General features: G+C 39.0%; 1 protein-coding gene across 5 annotated transcripts in view; it reads right to left on the bottom strand.

The window, feature by feature from the left end:
- Positions 1-14,449, bottom strand: part of LOC122078974 (polycomb group protein EMF2B-like) — a 114,005-nt gene that overhangs the window by 70,746 nt on the left and 28,810 nt on the right. For all 5 annotated transcript variants that reach the window (XR_006140244.1, XM_042645179.1, XM_042645181.1 and 2 more), the window contains 3 exons: positions 10,461-10,600; positions 10,091-10,153; positions 9,794-9,915 (listed from right to left, as the gene is read on the bottom strand). Coding sequence is in view for 4 of the 5 variants with exons in the window: in XM_042645179.1 (XP_042501113.1) it covers positions 9,794-9,915; positions 10,091-10,153; positions 10,461-10,600 (325 nt within the window). In the remaining variant the exon portion in view is untranslated. The remainder of the gene's footprint in view (positions 1-9,793; positions 9,916-10,090; positions 10,154-10,460; positions 10,601-14,449) is intronic.

Genomic DNA, 14,449 nt, shown 5'->3' with positions numbered 1-14,449 from the left:
TGATACCTTTGAACACCCCCCCCACCAAAAAACAGGCACAAAATAATAAAGTTTAATACTTGAGGTATAATGTGGAAGATGCAAGCCTTATCTATTTTGGATCACACCAAATTATATTCTAGCCCAAAAGGATGAGTCAAGGAACATTTTTTTTCAAATTTGGAAACATTTGGACCCTACACACAAAATTAGAATATACAGCGGAGAATGGGTGAGGGTAAGAGATACAGGGCAAGTCGGAAGGCTTTAACTTTTCAAAGATATGGCAGACTGTCAGGGAAAAAAATCCTAACAGTCGGGAACAAGGAAGTGTTTGGACAAATAGAGGAAACAAAAAAGAGGCCACAGGGAGAGAGAGAGTCAATGAAGAGAGCAGCAAGCTCACCCAAAATGAGACAAAAGGAGAAGACAAAGGTCGAGGAGGAACATGTAAAAAACCAATAGAAGGGAAGAAGTGAACTGGAGAGAGAAAAAAAGGCATAAATGGATCTATAATCATCCCAAAAAATTTCCCAGTATAGCCAAGGCAATAAATAGGAGAAATTTGCAAACAAAGTGTAGGGGGTCAAATCATTAAGGATATGGAAGTGGTTGAGATGGTATTTGTAGAATACTTCAATAATCTTTTGGGTGTTAACCCAGAAGAAATGGTACAGGTAAAATGACCAGAGAGGGGGAACAAATGAACAATAGATAAAATACAAATGCGATGTTTGGAAGGGGCCTTTTTTTCTTCTTTTGAGTAAGAGCAAATAAAAAGAACAGTTTTACAAAGAATGTTGCAGCATTGTCAAGGTAGAAAGGAATTCTAGGTGGATGGGGTTATTAATAATGGAGGAAGATTTGACTCTTATTGCCTCATCCCCAAGAAATCTGATTCTTTTATAGTTTTATTCTGAAAGACTTCAGACCTATATGTGTGATTACAAGCCTCACAAGATATTGAGAAAGTTAGCTAACAAGAATCAGGGAGGCCCTTGAAGATATTCTCTCTCCAACTAAGAGTGCATTTGTGAAAAGGAAACAGATTATCATTGGCATTTTAATTCCAAATGAATGTGAGAGAATATAGAACTAAAGAAGAGAAGGCAGTTAGAAAGGCTATAACAACAATTTTCAGGAACATTTCGACATCGCAAGAGAGAAAAGGGGATCTAGCGAAAGATGGAGGAAGTGGATCAGGCCCATCAGGGATGCAATGGGTATTTATTATTCTGCGTTAATTAGTGGTACCTTTACAGGATACTTTCCAGAATGTGGAGGAATATCATGGCAATCTACTTTCCCCTTGATGCAGATGAACCGGCCTGGATAAACAAACAAGACCAAGTTTGGAAGCCCAGGCAAGAAGAACAGGACTAAATTTGGTAATCACTTCCAGCAGGGGTGGGAAGGGTATTTAATTTTCTATTGGGGGTATTTTTGTAGACAGAAAATTAATTTGAAGTGGGGTCTTCATAAGTAGACAAGTATTGGGATAGGAGTCCAGTTTCAGTTCTAATTTGGACTTCGAGTTAGAGTAGGCTAGCGGCAGAAAAGTTGAGCACAGTTTGAGTTTATCTCTGGAATTCAGTTTCAGTGTATGACTAGTAATACATGAGTTGAAATTGGATCTGTTAGTAGCTATAAATAATGTAAGCACCACCTCCCCCCCAAAAAAAATCCCAATCGCCATTGAATAAATAGAATATTTTTGAGTTTCTCTGATGCAGATCCGGGTTCCACTCAATTACCAAATAACTTAACCCAAGAATAGAAGGGCAGAATTGTAAATAAAAAGGGGATTTTAAAAGATTAAGTGGAAGTTAATATAAAGGATGGGATATGAAAGGCATTAGCAATTATTGGGTTGGGTAAATTAGGAATGGCAAATAAAAAGAAAGGATAATGGGGAATTAAAAGTCAAAGGTGAGGGTAATATGGGAAAGTAGCAATAAAAGGTCTAAACAAGAAATAAACAAATAACCTTCTTCTTTCTTCTGGTCGTGAGAACCAGAAACCAGCGGAAGAAAAAAAAACTTCAAATCAATGAAGCTTCTTCAGTACGCCTCTGTTTACCCTGAATCTTCAAACGAAAAGTCACAATAGCAGATCGGCAAGGACTCCAACAGCTCCAGCAAAGCCAAGATCAGGAATGTTTCCAACCCTGCAACTGGATATGGCGCAAGAACAAAGCCAGGTTTTGAATTTTGTTTAGAACTTCCGAAGGAGTTCAGATCTTGACTCGAATCTATGTGGGTGGAGTCGATACTGCCATAGGACTATCTTCTCACAGTCTGCAATTGATCCGAAGAGTAACAGTAGAGATCGATGACAAAAACTTGGGCTGGAAGTACCGCCCAGAATAGGGAAAAAGGTAAACCAGAAAATAATACCGTGAAGATGAAGAAATAGGGAATAAGCATAGAAGGGAAGGTCAGAGACAGAGATAAAGGGGAAAGAAAAGAATCATCGGCAGCCATGTTCATGGTTCTCACCCAAAAAATGATCAAGTTCTAATTCTCCAAAATCTGTTCGTTACTAGAGTAACATGGCTTATAAAAGAAAACTCAAGCATCAAAATGGTAACTAATTTAAAATGGAAACTAATCTAAAATTAGAAGCTAAATAGTACCAAAAGAAATTGTTTCTAAAACCAAAAGGAATTCAAATCAAAGCTAAACTTTCCCTAGATCCATTGCCCAACTGCATCAGCTCTCCCAATCTTGAAAGAACTCGACTCCATCAAGTTAGGTCGTGCTCCCAAGATACCCTTGTAAGTTGTTCGCTGATGAGGTAGCACGTATCTCGAAGCAGAAGATGGGAACATAACATCAAGAGGAGGGAGAATAGGCTGCATGTCACTAGAGTAGGAATCAATCGACGACGTGGCATGTCTGATAATGCATGTGGCCTCATTAAATACATACGACCTCCTTGCTTCACCTTGATAGTGTTCCGTGCGCCATCATAGAGAATGCCTACATGTCGCTGCCAAGGTCGCCCTAGAAGGATGTCGCAGTGCCCCAATGGGGTGACCAAACAGGTGACATGGTAATGTAACGGCCCAAACTGTAAGTGTACTCGAACAACTGCAATGGCATCTTCTAGAGCTGTGAGTCCAAAACCTCGCTCGTGAATCTTCTTGAAAAACTGCTTCTGTGGAACGTTGTGTGCTCGAACAAATTCAGCAGATATGAAGTTTGCTTCTGCCCCGGTATCAACAACTGTATGAACATCAGTAGGTTCAGAACTGTGCAAAAGAGTACCCTTTTGTCTGAAGAGAGGAGCCTTGTCAACTAGTTTGTTTGAAAATGATGAAAGACTAGCTGAATGAGCTTCTACATCTTCATCACCATAGTCGAACATATCATCTTCCTCGAGGGGATAAAGTTATAAAGCAGATTCATCCTCACTTTTCTCAATTGATTGCTTCTCTGCTGCATTCACAGAACGAGTCTTGTTGGGACACTTGTTGGAGTAGTGACCCTTCTCGCCACAACTATGGCATCTGATGTTCTTCAAGCCATCACTATCCTTGTTGAACTCTGACCTTTTTTCTTCAACTCTTCGAGCTTCAGGCTTCTTTTCCTCCATACGTGGTGGAGGTTTATAAACTGAAGAAGTCTTGAGCATACCTTTCCAATAGATGGACTTCTCTTCAGCTGTCTTGGCATGAGCCGCTGCCACATCAACGGACCTGAAATCACTGTTAGCCAACTCAAGTCAGATCTCAGTACTTAGCCCACTGATATATTGCATCACCCGTTGCTAGTCTGTTTCTTGAAGTCGACACCTTGAGGACAATTTGTAGAATTCAAGGGTGTAGGAATCCACATCTTTGTTCCCTTGTTGCAAGTTAAGTAATTTATGGAACATTACCTTTTCATAATTAAGATGAACAAATTTTTCAGTCAGGATCTGCTTCATGACCTCCCAATTGATAACGGGTCCAAGTCTTTTGACAAACCTTGTATGTAGTACATCATCCCACCATGAACATGCATACCCAATAAACTTGGTGAGGATGAGTTCACACTTCTTCACGTCTGGAAGAGACTTATATACAAAAATCCACTCCACTTTAGTAAGCCAGTCTAGGAATTCTTCAGGTCCCTTTTCACCACTGAACTCTGGAACCTCAACTTTGATGCCATAATCTCTATCAAAAAATTGTCGGGTAACATCTTGGGGGACAACTAGATCAAGGTGTATCTTCAATCTGTAAAGTGTTGAACTGAGGAGGTAATGTAGAGGATCCTTCTTTAGCTCGCTTGTCGGACCTCTTCATAAAGGCAATCATCTCTTCCATAAACTTGTCAAACTTGGCTTCAGTCCTCTCAAGCCTAGCATCAGTATTTTGTTGATTCTCAGCTAACTCACGATACAATTTGTGCAACTCAGCATTGGTGATGTGACCTGTTATGGTTAGAAAATTACAGGAAATTTGCTCTGATACCACTTGATGTGGATCCAGGTTCCAGAGACTGAAATCATATCGTTTAGGGCCCACTCAATTACCAAATAACTTAACCCAAGAATAGAAGGACAGAATTGTAAATAAAAAGGGGATTTTAAAAGATTAAGTGGAAGTTAATATAAAGGATGGGATATGAAGGGCATTAGTAATTATTGGGTTGGGTAAATTAGGAATGGCAAATAAAAAGAAAGGATAATGAGGAATTAAAAGTCAAAGGTGAGGGTAATATGGGAAAGTAGCAATAAGGTCTAAACAAGAAATAAAAAAATAACCATTTCTTCTTTCTTCTGGTCGTGAGAACCAGAAACCAGCGGAAGAATAAAAAAACTTCAAATCGATGAAGCTTCTTCAATAGGCCTCTGTTTACCCTAAATCTTCAAACAAAAAGTCACAATAGCAGATCGGCAAGGACTCCAACAGCTCCAGCAAACCTCGACAGCCAAGATCAGGAATGTTTCCAACCCTGCAACTGGATATGGCGCAAGAACAGAACCAGGTTTTGAATTTTGTTTAGAACTTCAGAAGGAGTTCAGATCTTGACTCGAATCTATGTGGGTGGAGTCGATACTGCCATAGGACTATCTTCTCAGAGTCTGCAATTGATCCGAAGAGTACCAGTGGAGATCGACGACAAAAACTTGGGCTGGAAGTACTGCCTAGCATAGGGAAAAAGGTAAACCAGAAAATAATACTGTGAAGATGAAGAAATAGGGAAGAAGTATAGAAGGGAAGGTAAGAGACAGATAAATTATTAGAAAGGGGAAAGAAAAGAATCACCGGCAGCCATGTTCATGGTTCTCACCCAAAAAATTATCAAGTTCTAATTCTCCAAAATCTGTTTGTTACTAGAGCATTTCATGGCTTATAAAAGAAAACTCAAGCATCAAAATGGTAACTAATTTGTTATGGAAACTAATCTAATATTGAAGCTAAATAATACCAAAAGAAATTGTTTCTAAAACCAAAAGGAAATCAAGTCAAAGCTAAACTTTCCTTAGATCCATTGCCCAACTGCATCATTCTCTCCTCCTTCATAGCTCAAGTCAGACCACAGTACATCTTTACAGGTGTTTTCTTTCCAACTTCTCTCCTCTACTCTCCCCCCATGTTTGTTCTTCTTCTTATCAGCCGACAATCTGTTTCTGAACCAAATTTTAGTTTATTATACTGATTTGAATTCAAACTTGGTAATTAAATTTCTGTCGTTCAATTGTTCAAATATCTTGATTCAAATGTTGGTTACTGGTTTATCATTTTTACTTCTACATCTCACTTACTTGCTCTATTTTCTGAATTTAACTAACTGCCCATCGTACCACCTCTAGCTTTATTAAAATATTATTTTTTGGCCTGAAAATCATTAGTAGACCCAAGCCACTCTATAGCTGGAGTTACTGTCCCATTTACTTTGTATTTGCTAATTTACAGCCTTGGGTTCTAGTCCCTGTTTAACGCGAACTTCTAATTTTTTAGATCAGTAAACTATTTACTTTTAAGTAAAGCATTGGCATAGTGTTTGGAAAATACTAAAATAACTCGAATTTCTTCCAAATTGCATTAATTTCTGAACTTTGTCCAGTTTCCTAAAAAATCCTTCAAATTTTCAATTTGGATCCTGGTTCCAAGAGTATTCCTCACCTTTGTGATCTTCTAGATCCTATTCTGGATTATAAACCGTACCAACTTGGTATCAGAGCCTTGTCCTTCTTATTCTAACATGACAGGATCCTCTCATATTACTAATACCTAGCTTCACAATCTACAGAAGGATATCTATGAGAATCAACAAATGGGTGAAGCAAAGCTTGACCAGTACATGGTACAAGGAGAATCAAAATTTCAGGAGGGTTCAACACCCATAGCAGCTCTTAATACCAAAGTAGATCTAATTCGAAGGAGCCTATATATCAACAATAGAAGAGACCAAGCAGGATCATCTACACCAGTGGTGAAGTCAGTTCCTCTTCAAATTAACAACACAGAATTGAGGCAACAACCAGAACCAACGATGCTGCAAGATATCAGTTGACAATTTTCCATAGACTACGGCATCAAGGTCAAGGTTCCAAAATTCGACAAAGAGAAGGGACCTGAAGCTCTTCTTGGCTGTTTAACCAAGGTTGAAAGGATTTTTGCCTATAAGTCCTTTCTGGATGACAAGAAAGTTGCTCCTTCTCCCCAAATTTACTAGCTACATTTGTTCACAGTGGGATGATGTTCTTCAATCGAGATTCATCAAACAACTCGGTCCTAGAGGTCAAAAAGCAGATACTCAACGAGAAATTTGTGCATCCTAATTATGAGAAGTTCTTCTTCCACAAGCCAGTGAATTTCTACCCAAATGGCAAAGACATGGATACCAACACCTTAGAGCTCCCCGAGTTGTCTTCAAGATGCAAACAGGAGGTTGTTGGTCAACTGGATTGAGGGTTGTCATTGTTGGAAATTGTGTGGTGATGCATGGTTGTTGCACAAGTGTTTTACTTGGCAGCTCTAGAGAAGTCAGATAGCATGTCAAAAGTGGAGTTAGGTCAGCTTTTGTGTGGAAAGTGTTTGGAAATGATACAGAGGCATCCAAGCATGAAGAATGACATTAGGCAGCCTATTATGGCCTTACACAATGTTTGGAAAAAGGTGGAAGTATCAAGTGAAGGCAACCGTACATTACAAGTTGTGCTTTCATGGGTTCACACAGTGGCAGCATGTTAGGAGTTATTTTAGGAAGGTCTAATAGCATATCTGAGCAGAGAAATCTACATGAGAAACGTATCATGTCGAGTCTTCTTCCAACGCAACTGGAATAACGTCGTTTCGATACCAGATGAGAAAGTTATAGCAATTACTATAACATCATGCCAAAAAGAAGCTAACTGGGAGAGTTTTTACAACATTAAGCAAATTACTGCCAATATTTCCTGCATATAGGTATGTCTCGTGATGCATTCTTTCACAAGCATGGTGGCGAAGACAGAATTCAAAATTTTGAAAAAATGACAAAGTTATGAGTTAGATTCCGTTTCCAAGCTTCTAGTAGGTTGGGTGTACTGAAATCAGTACATGTGCATGCACAAGATCAAGATTGAGCAGCCAAGATTCCGCCACATCAGCGGATTTGAAATCCGCGACTAAAATTAATGCGCCCATAGAAGCGCTGAGCTCTGAGGCTACAAATTCCTTCGAAAGCACTATGATAGGTGGCGCATTGAGGTTCCATCCACCACACAACATTGGATCGTCTCAATTATCCCCTGTTTCGCACACCGTTAGTTGCATAGAAAATTCTCATTGGAGCGAACTCATTCATTCTGGGTTGCATGATGCTTATCCGACGGCAGAGAACCCAGCCACATCTTGATCCTTCTTCAATGTATGGCGCGAGTACCGTAAACCGCACAACAGATTCCATTTCAAAGATTGTCGTGATCCCCGCACTTATATGATGGAACAAATATATCCGATGTACAAAATTTCACCCGCAAATCAGAGGGACGATCGGACAGCTCAGGTTTAAGCCGACAGGCCTTTACACTCGCCATGTCACGAATATTCTTCTGAAATTACAGAAAATCCTATTCCCTTGTTAGGAAATTACAATTTCACCACCAATCGATCAAATAGGTTACTGAAAGTCGTTTTTAAGTCCAAATTGAGCCCCGTTTTTTGTATAATTCTCATGAAAACAATCTTGTGGGAGTAAAAAAGATACTGAAACAGGGTTTTTGAACCAAAACCCTTGTAGGGTTGATCATCAAAGCCACCTTGAAGATTACAGCGTGTGCAAGTTGATTCAAATGCTTCAAGGAGTTTGTTAATCCTGGGATTATCCTGGTAGAGGTAATCTATTGTTCCAAATCCCAATTTTTTGTTTTCTAGGGTTTGTTTCATGTTGAGAAACCTAGAACAGTGAAGTATGGGTATGGGTAGGATTTGAATTTTTTGTTTCTATATTGTAAACCTAAAAATTGGAACTCGTCTAGGGTTTGGAGTTGTTGCCCTTGTCTGAGTTGCATCTCAGACTGAAGCAAGGATAGGTGTTCTTGGACCATAGTAGTGGCTAAAAAAAGTTGAGTATTGGGGAAATATGAAACCTTATTAGGGTATTCCTCCGTGGACATAAGTAGTTTGGTCAAACCACGTATATACGGCGCCTTGTGTCTACACTTTACATTATTCGTGCAAATTGGAGTGTGTTTGATTTGCAAAGTGGGTCTGCAGTCTGCACTATCTGGTAGGCCTGGCCTCATTGTGGTTGTGAGGTGGAAGTGCATGCAACGTATGTATGATTGGTAAAACTGGTTAGCACCAGGTAATCAGGGTTTGCTTGAAAGTGTTGTGAAGAACAGGGTTTGTTGCATAAAGAATTTGGAGACACTGATTCACCCCCCCCCCTCTAAATGTCAACTTGGGAGCATCAGAAGTTTCTAATTTCTAGTCAAGTTGGATGCAAGGTATAAGGGGTGGAATACTTTTTCTGATGAGGGTGAACTGAATATCAGAAGTGCGAGGAGTTGGTTATTGGAGGAGACTCAGGTGCAGTTATTGGAGGGTGAGCTTTGATTATTTCTGTTTCCCCAAGGTCAGACTCGAAATCAAACCCCTAGGTGAAATTTCAAACATTGTGGAGAATATTAGGTTTGAGACAAGTGCAGGAATAGATGAAGGAATACCATTCCTTATCTAGTTTTCAGTTCTTTTTTATGGTGCTCAAGACTTCCTTTGAAGGACATCTGGGTGAAAGAAGGACCATTAAAAATGCAACTCTTTGTTTAGCAAAACCAATATTCTAATTCTGTACTCAGTGTCTCAGTGACCATTCAATTAAAAAGGTCCTGTATGCCCAAAAAGCAAATTTCTTTTCCCTTGGTATGGAAGAATCAGAGAATCACAAGCTTTTTTTTCTTCACCTTGAAAGCATTCGATGATATTTTGGATGAACTGAATCTATGTTGGTCCATGCCTCAGATCCTAGAAAGGTTCATAAAATGTAGATGAAAGCGACGGATTTTGTAGGCAGGAGCTCCACAACTCATTCTGGGAGCAGTTTTATGGAGAATGTAGCAGCAAAGAATTAGTACGGTGTTTGATGGTAACAGGGAACCTGTGGATTGGATGGAAAAAGAAGAACAATGACGTGGCCCTTGTCAACCTCCAATCACGATCACTTTCAAGGAATATCTGCCTCACACATTCAAAGGAAGTTGAAGTCTTTCTTGTAAATCTTGTTTGGTATAGAACTTTTGGAACATGTATGGTATATGATGGCTTACTTTCTGCTAACCTATATCCATAAAGAATATAATAGTTTTTTCTTATCAAACAAAACATAAAACTCACCTCATAATATGAGGTATTGATAGTGTAGGGATATCATTATATGTGTACAAATTATAAGGAGATCTTTCTGCTGCCCCAACCTCCTGCGCAGATATATTAACTTGTACTTTTTGCAAGGAGTCCTGCAGGAAAACCAACAGGAAAGAGGAATTTTAAAAAAAAAAAAAAAAAAAAAAAAATGGTAATTGGCTTAATTGGTCTCTAGGTAATCAATATTCATCAAGCTAGCAGCCAAGGTAATGGAAAAATCAATTAATGTCCACTGTAGAAACAAGAGTCTGAGAGGCATGAACACACCATAATGTCACAGCTATGAGGAATCTTGAGAGAGATAGAATTGCCTTCTTCCAAACAACCAGGCTGCAAAATAAAATAAAATCAAGTCACGGAGCACAGCTTTTCATATATCATACTCAGTTCTCGTTTCTCACTACATGATCCTAATGCACAACAATATCTATATTTTTTTTAATTTATGGTCAACTTTAAAATTGTTCATAACTCAGAGGTAGTGTGAAGATAACAATAATACTCCCAGTGCACTATGAACTGCAAATCATTTTACAGAAAAGATAGAAGGGGATTCTAACTTTCTACAAAACAACAATAGTCCTAAAAATGGCAAACGACACAGTAGTTCAATAGCAGCGTGTAATTGAAAATGTACCTCCAAGAAGCAAGTGTGCATATCAAAGGATGATAGCATCTCAGCTCTATGCCCTGAACTCAAGTTTCCACACTTTGCCCATGACATATAGAGTGCCTCTATTGGTATCTTTCCCCATAGGCTGTATCGTCCAACATTTGCTGTCAAGTACAAGAGCACATTAAAATCAGATAAAAGAGTTTTATATGAAATGGTAATGAGTGTTATTCCATGTGTATACTACAAGCCCCTCAAAGAAAAATGCACCTGAAAAACAAACTCACATTAAACAAGAGATGAATAAAAACCAAAAGCAAATTCATAGAGTAAGATATGGTGGAAAAAGAAAAGAAACTAAATAATATAGGTTTGCATAAGATGAGAGTTCTAATGTTATCAAACAGCATTTGTATTCTTTATTTAGAAGAAAAATAACACATGATACAATGGAGTCTAGAAGTAAAATTGTCATGAATCCATCAACATCATTCTAGTTTTACAACACTCCCTATATGAACAAAAATTGATGCAGATCAGGCAATGAAAACCAAACAAAGGTTTTCAATCCCAAATCCACCCATTTTGCTCCTTCCTTTGGGAAGGTACGGAAAATGCCAAATTCCTCCACCCTCTACGTTGGTCTTCAGTCTGTCTTCCCAAGTCTAAGGGAGGTCAAGGTCTGAGGAGGATCAAGGATGTGAACTCTGCTGGTATTCTAAAGCACATCTGGAAGCTAGTCTCCAAACCCCTTAGTATTTGGGTCTCTTGGGTTTATTCCTTCCTACACCGAAATGACTCCCTTTGGACCGTCCCAATTACCCCAAACTCCTCTTGGGTTTGGCGTAGCATTCTCCATTCCAGACCTCTTACCTTGCCTGCCATTCACTCTTGTATTGGATATGGCGACTCCACCTCTCTCTGGCTTGACAATTGGCATCCAGATGGTATCCTTCTTCAGCAAGTTGGATCCAAATCTGTTTTCTCTTCTAGGCTTCCAAAGGACGCCCTTGTCTCCACTATCATCTCCAACAGCTCTTAGTCCCCTCCTTTAGGCATCCTTTCCCTCTCTCCCTTCTTGTCCTCCCTCCCATCCCCTTCCTCCCCCTACCAGTCTGGATAGAGCTGACAAAATTATCTAGTCCCCCCCCCCTCTTCTGGCCAATTCTCCTCCTCCTCTACTTGGAATATGGTCTGCTCTTCAAGTCCCCCCACCCCTTGGCATAAGGTTGTCTGATTTAAATCTCATATCCGCCGTCACACCTTCATTATTTCAAGAGCTCTCTCCAACTACCTCCCCACCCAAGTCTTCCTCATCTACAGTCACATCCCTATCCCTCCTGCCTACTGCCTTTTTTGGAACGGTTCTAAAGATAATAACCATCGTTTCTTCGACTGCCCTTTCTCTTCCACCATTTGGAAGCGTGTCTTTGCCAAATGTTAGCCTACCAATAGAAGGCCCCTTCCACTCCTGAGGGAATGGATTTGGATTGATACGACTTTTCCTAGTAGATTAATCTATGACACCGCTGGGAAGCTCGCTTTTTGCGCTACCGTTAACCACCTATGGATGGAGCGGAACCTTCATAGATGGACCTCCAACTTTAGATCCTTTGATAAGATTTGGAATGCCATCTACTTTGACGTCTCCTCCAAGCTCAACAGATCCCCCTATGGTTTGGTTGCCGATACCCCAAGGAACAAACATATAGTTTGGTTGCCGGCACCCTAAGGAACAAGCATATTGTTGTCTCCTGGGGTTTTCCTTTGTCTATTTTTAATCCCCCTTCCCCCGCCCCTTAGGGTTGTTCTCCCCTTGCTTTGTGCAGTTTTGAGCCTTTCAGGCTTTGCATATTCCCCTCCTCCCTCTTTTTCCTTGTTATTGATTTATTTATCCACCCAAAATAATAGAAAAAAAGGCGCCCACGAAAGGTTACCTTGATGGAAAGTTATGAAAGAGGCAGGTGGTACAAAATCTTGCTCATTCCCTCTCGTTCCCCACCCATAGGAGGGGAGGGATCTCCAAGAGCCTTCCTTGTTAGATCACAAACAATTGAAGAGTTGCTTTCCACCAAGATGCTGGAAAACACTCTCTCATTGCAAATTCGAACCCCACACATAGTAATTAAAGCTCTGCCCTCACAGAATTTCTTCCCCTCATGGGTTGGACTATCTCCCTGTAATAGTGCCAGGACTCAACCTGAAAACTCCTTCCACACACAAAGGTCCTAGATTTCCTATAGAGGATAAAATTTAACTCCATTGCACCAGCACCCCCTGTGCCATAATTATTGAAATTTCATAAATAAATTCAGTTTCAATACGAGTCGAAATGAAGTTGGGTGTCACTCACATGGCTTACACCACAGTAGTCACGGCATCTAGGAGATCCAAGGCGTTGGAGATTGCCTAGACACAACGCGCCTAGATGTCTAGGCAATGCCTTGATAACTATGGCTTGCATTTTTTCGACTGACATTTCGATATTTTCATATTGTTTCACATACATTGGCTTCACTTTAAATACCAAGTTTCGATCAAAATGGATTGGATTTTCAAACCATTTTGAGAGCTATCTCCTGTTACGACTGAACTTGAGGAGATGTGCCAAAAATCCCAAGATTTCGAGATTTTTTGCCAAACCACCTACTTTTCTTAGTGGAACAAGGTATTGGGGACTACTACAATGCATTAACATTGACGATTTTCCGGATTTGAGCAACATTTGTGGAAGATTCCAAGTTGGACGTATACCATTTTTTCCCCTAATTTAAATTTTGTAAACACTATGTTAAGGTTTTAGTGGTTGGCCTTCAATTTTTTAAATGTTAAACACCATAGGCCAATCTACAACCTCTCGAAGTTTAATTTAATTTTCTATTTTTGTTCCAATTGTTTTTTTAATTCTCGTTAAATTATTTTTAAAATTTTTTCAAAACAACTCAGAATTTAATCGATCTTGGATTTGTTGGAAAACTGATTTTGTGCTCTTTCCAACAAATCCAAGATTGCTTAAATTTGATTTATATTGAACGAGTTATGCTCCAATCAAACCTAATATGGTGTGCAAAAATGTTGTTTAAAATCGCCCTGAATGAAAACAATTTATGAGCATTAAAAAAAAATGACTATACCACTCTTTTGATTTTAGCAATGTTTTACCATGATAAGATTTATGGAACTTTCAGATTGACAAAAATCCTAGCATTTGAAAGTTGAAAATCGCCCCTACAACAAAAAAAAAATACATATTTTTTTTTCTTAAACTAGGGAGTTAACTTTTATCCTTTTGGATTTTAATTTTTTTTATATTTTTATTGGATTCATAAGTAAATGATATTTGGCATAAATAAGTACCAAACCAGCATACCAACCAAGTTCAGCCACTAGCAAACTTGGATCAAGTCAACACCACAAGTACCTTTTTTTTTTTTTTTGGTGTTCTTTTTGTGAAAATAATTCATGGGTTAGGTTTAAAAGTTCAAAAATAGGTATCACACAAAAAATAAGGGCCAAAAAACACTCTCTAGATTTCAAGTTGGCCCAGAAAAAATACCAGGTTTTGACCCATATCTCGGTCTTGAGCTTGGTCGAAACTGGCTTCGAGAACGAGATCAAGTTCTGGGTCCTTGTCTCTAATCCAGCTAGGACTAGACACTCCTATAGTTTAATGTGAGGAATTTCTCCATAGTAATTTAGAGCATAGTTTTTAAGGCGGTAAGGCAATGGAGGCGTTTGAGGGTCTTTCAGAGCGCCTTAGCGATAAGGCGGGCATAAAGCGTCGCCTTATCGACTAAAGCGTTCATGTATAATTTTTTTATAAAACCAATCTATTTGACTCAAATCCTAGTTGAATCCTATTACTCATATGTTAAATAAATATGAAATGTTCATATTCATACCAATGTAAGATATTCATCAAGAAAACAAATCAATAAAGTGAATAAACTAAGTTCATCTTCATCAATCATCAATCATCAATCATCAATCATTAATCATTAATCATCATAACA

Source organism: Macadamia integrifolia, chromosome 5 (assembly GCF_013358625.1).
Source record: "Macadamia integrifolia cultivar HAES 741 chromosome 5, SCU_Mint_v3, whole genome shotgun sequence".
In the NCBI taxonomy this organism is placed as follows: Eukaryota; Viridiplantae; Streptophyta; class Magnoliopsida; order Proteales; family Proteaceae; genus Macadamia; species Macadamia integrifolia.
This window is presented reverse-complemented; position numbering and strand designations above follow the sequence as displayed.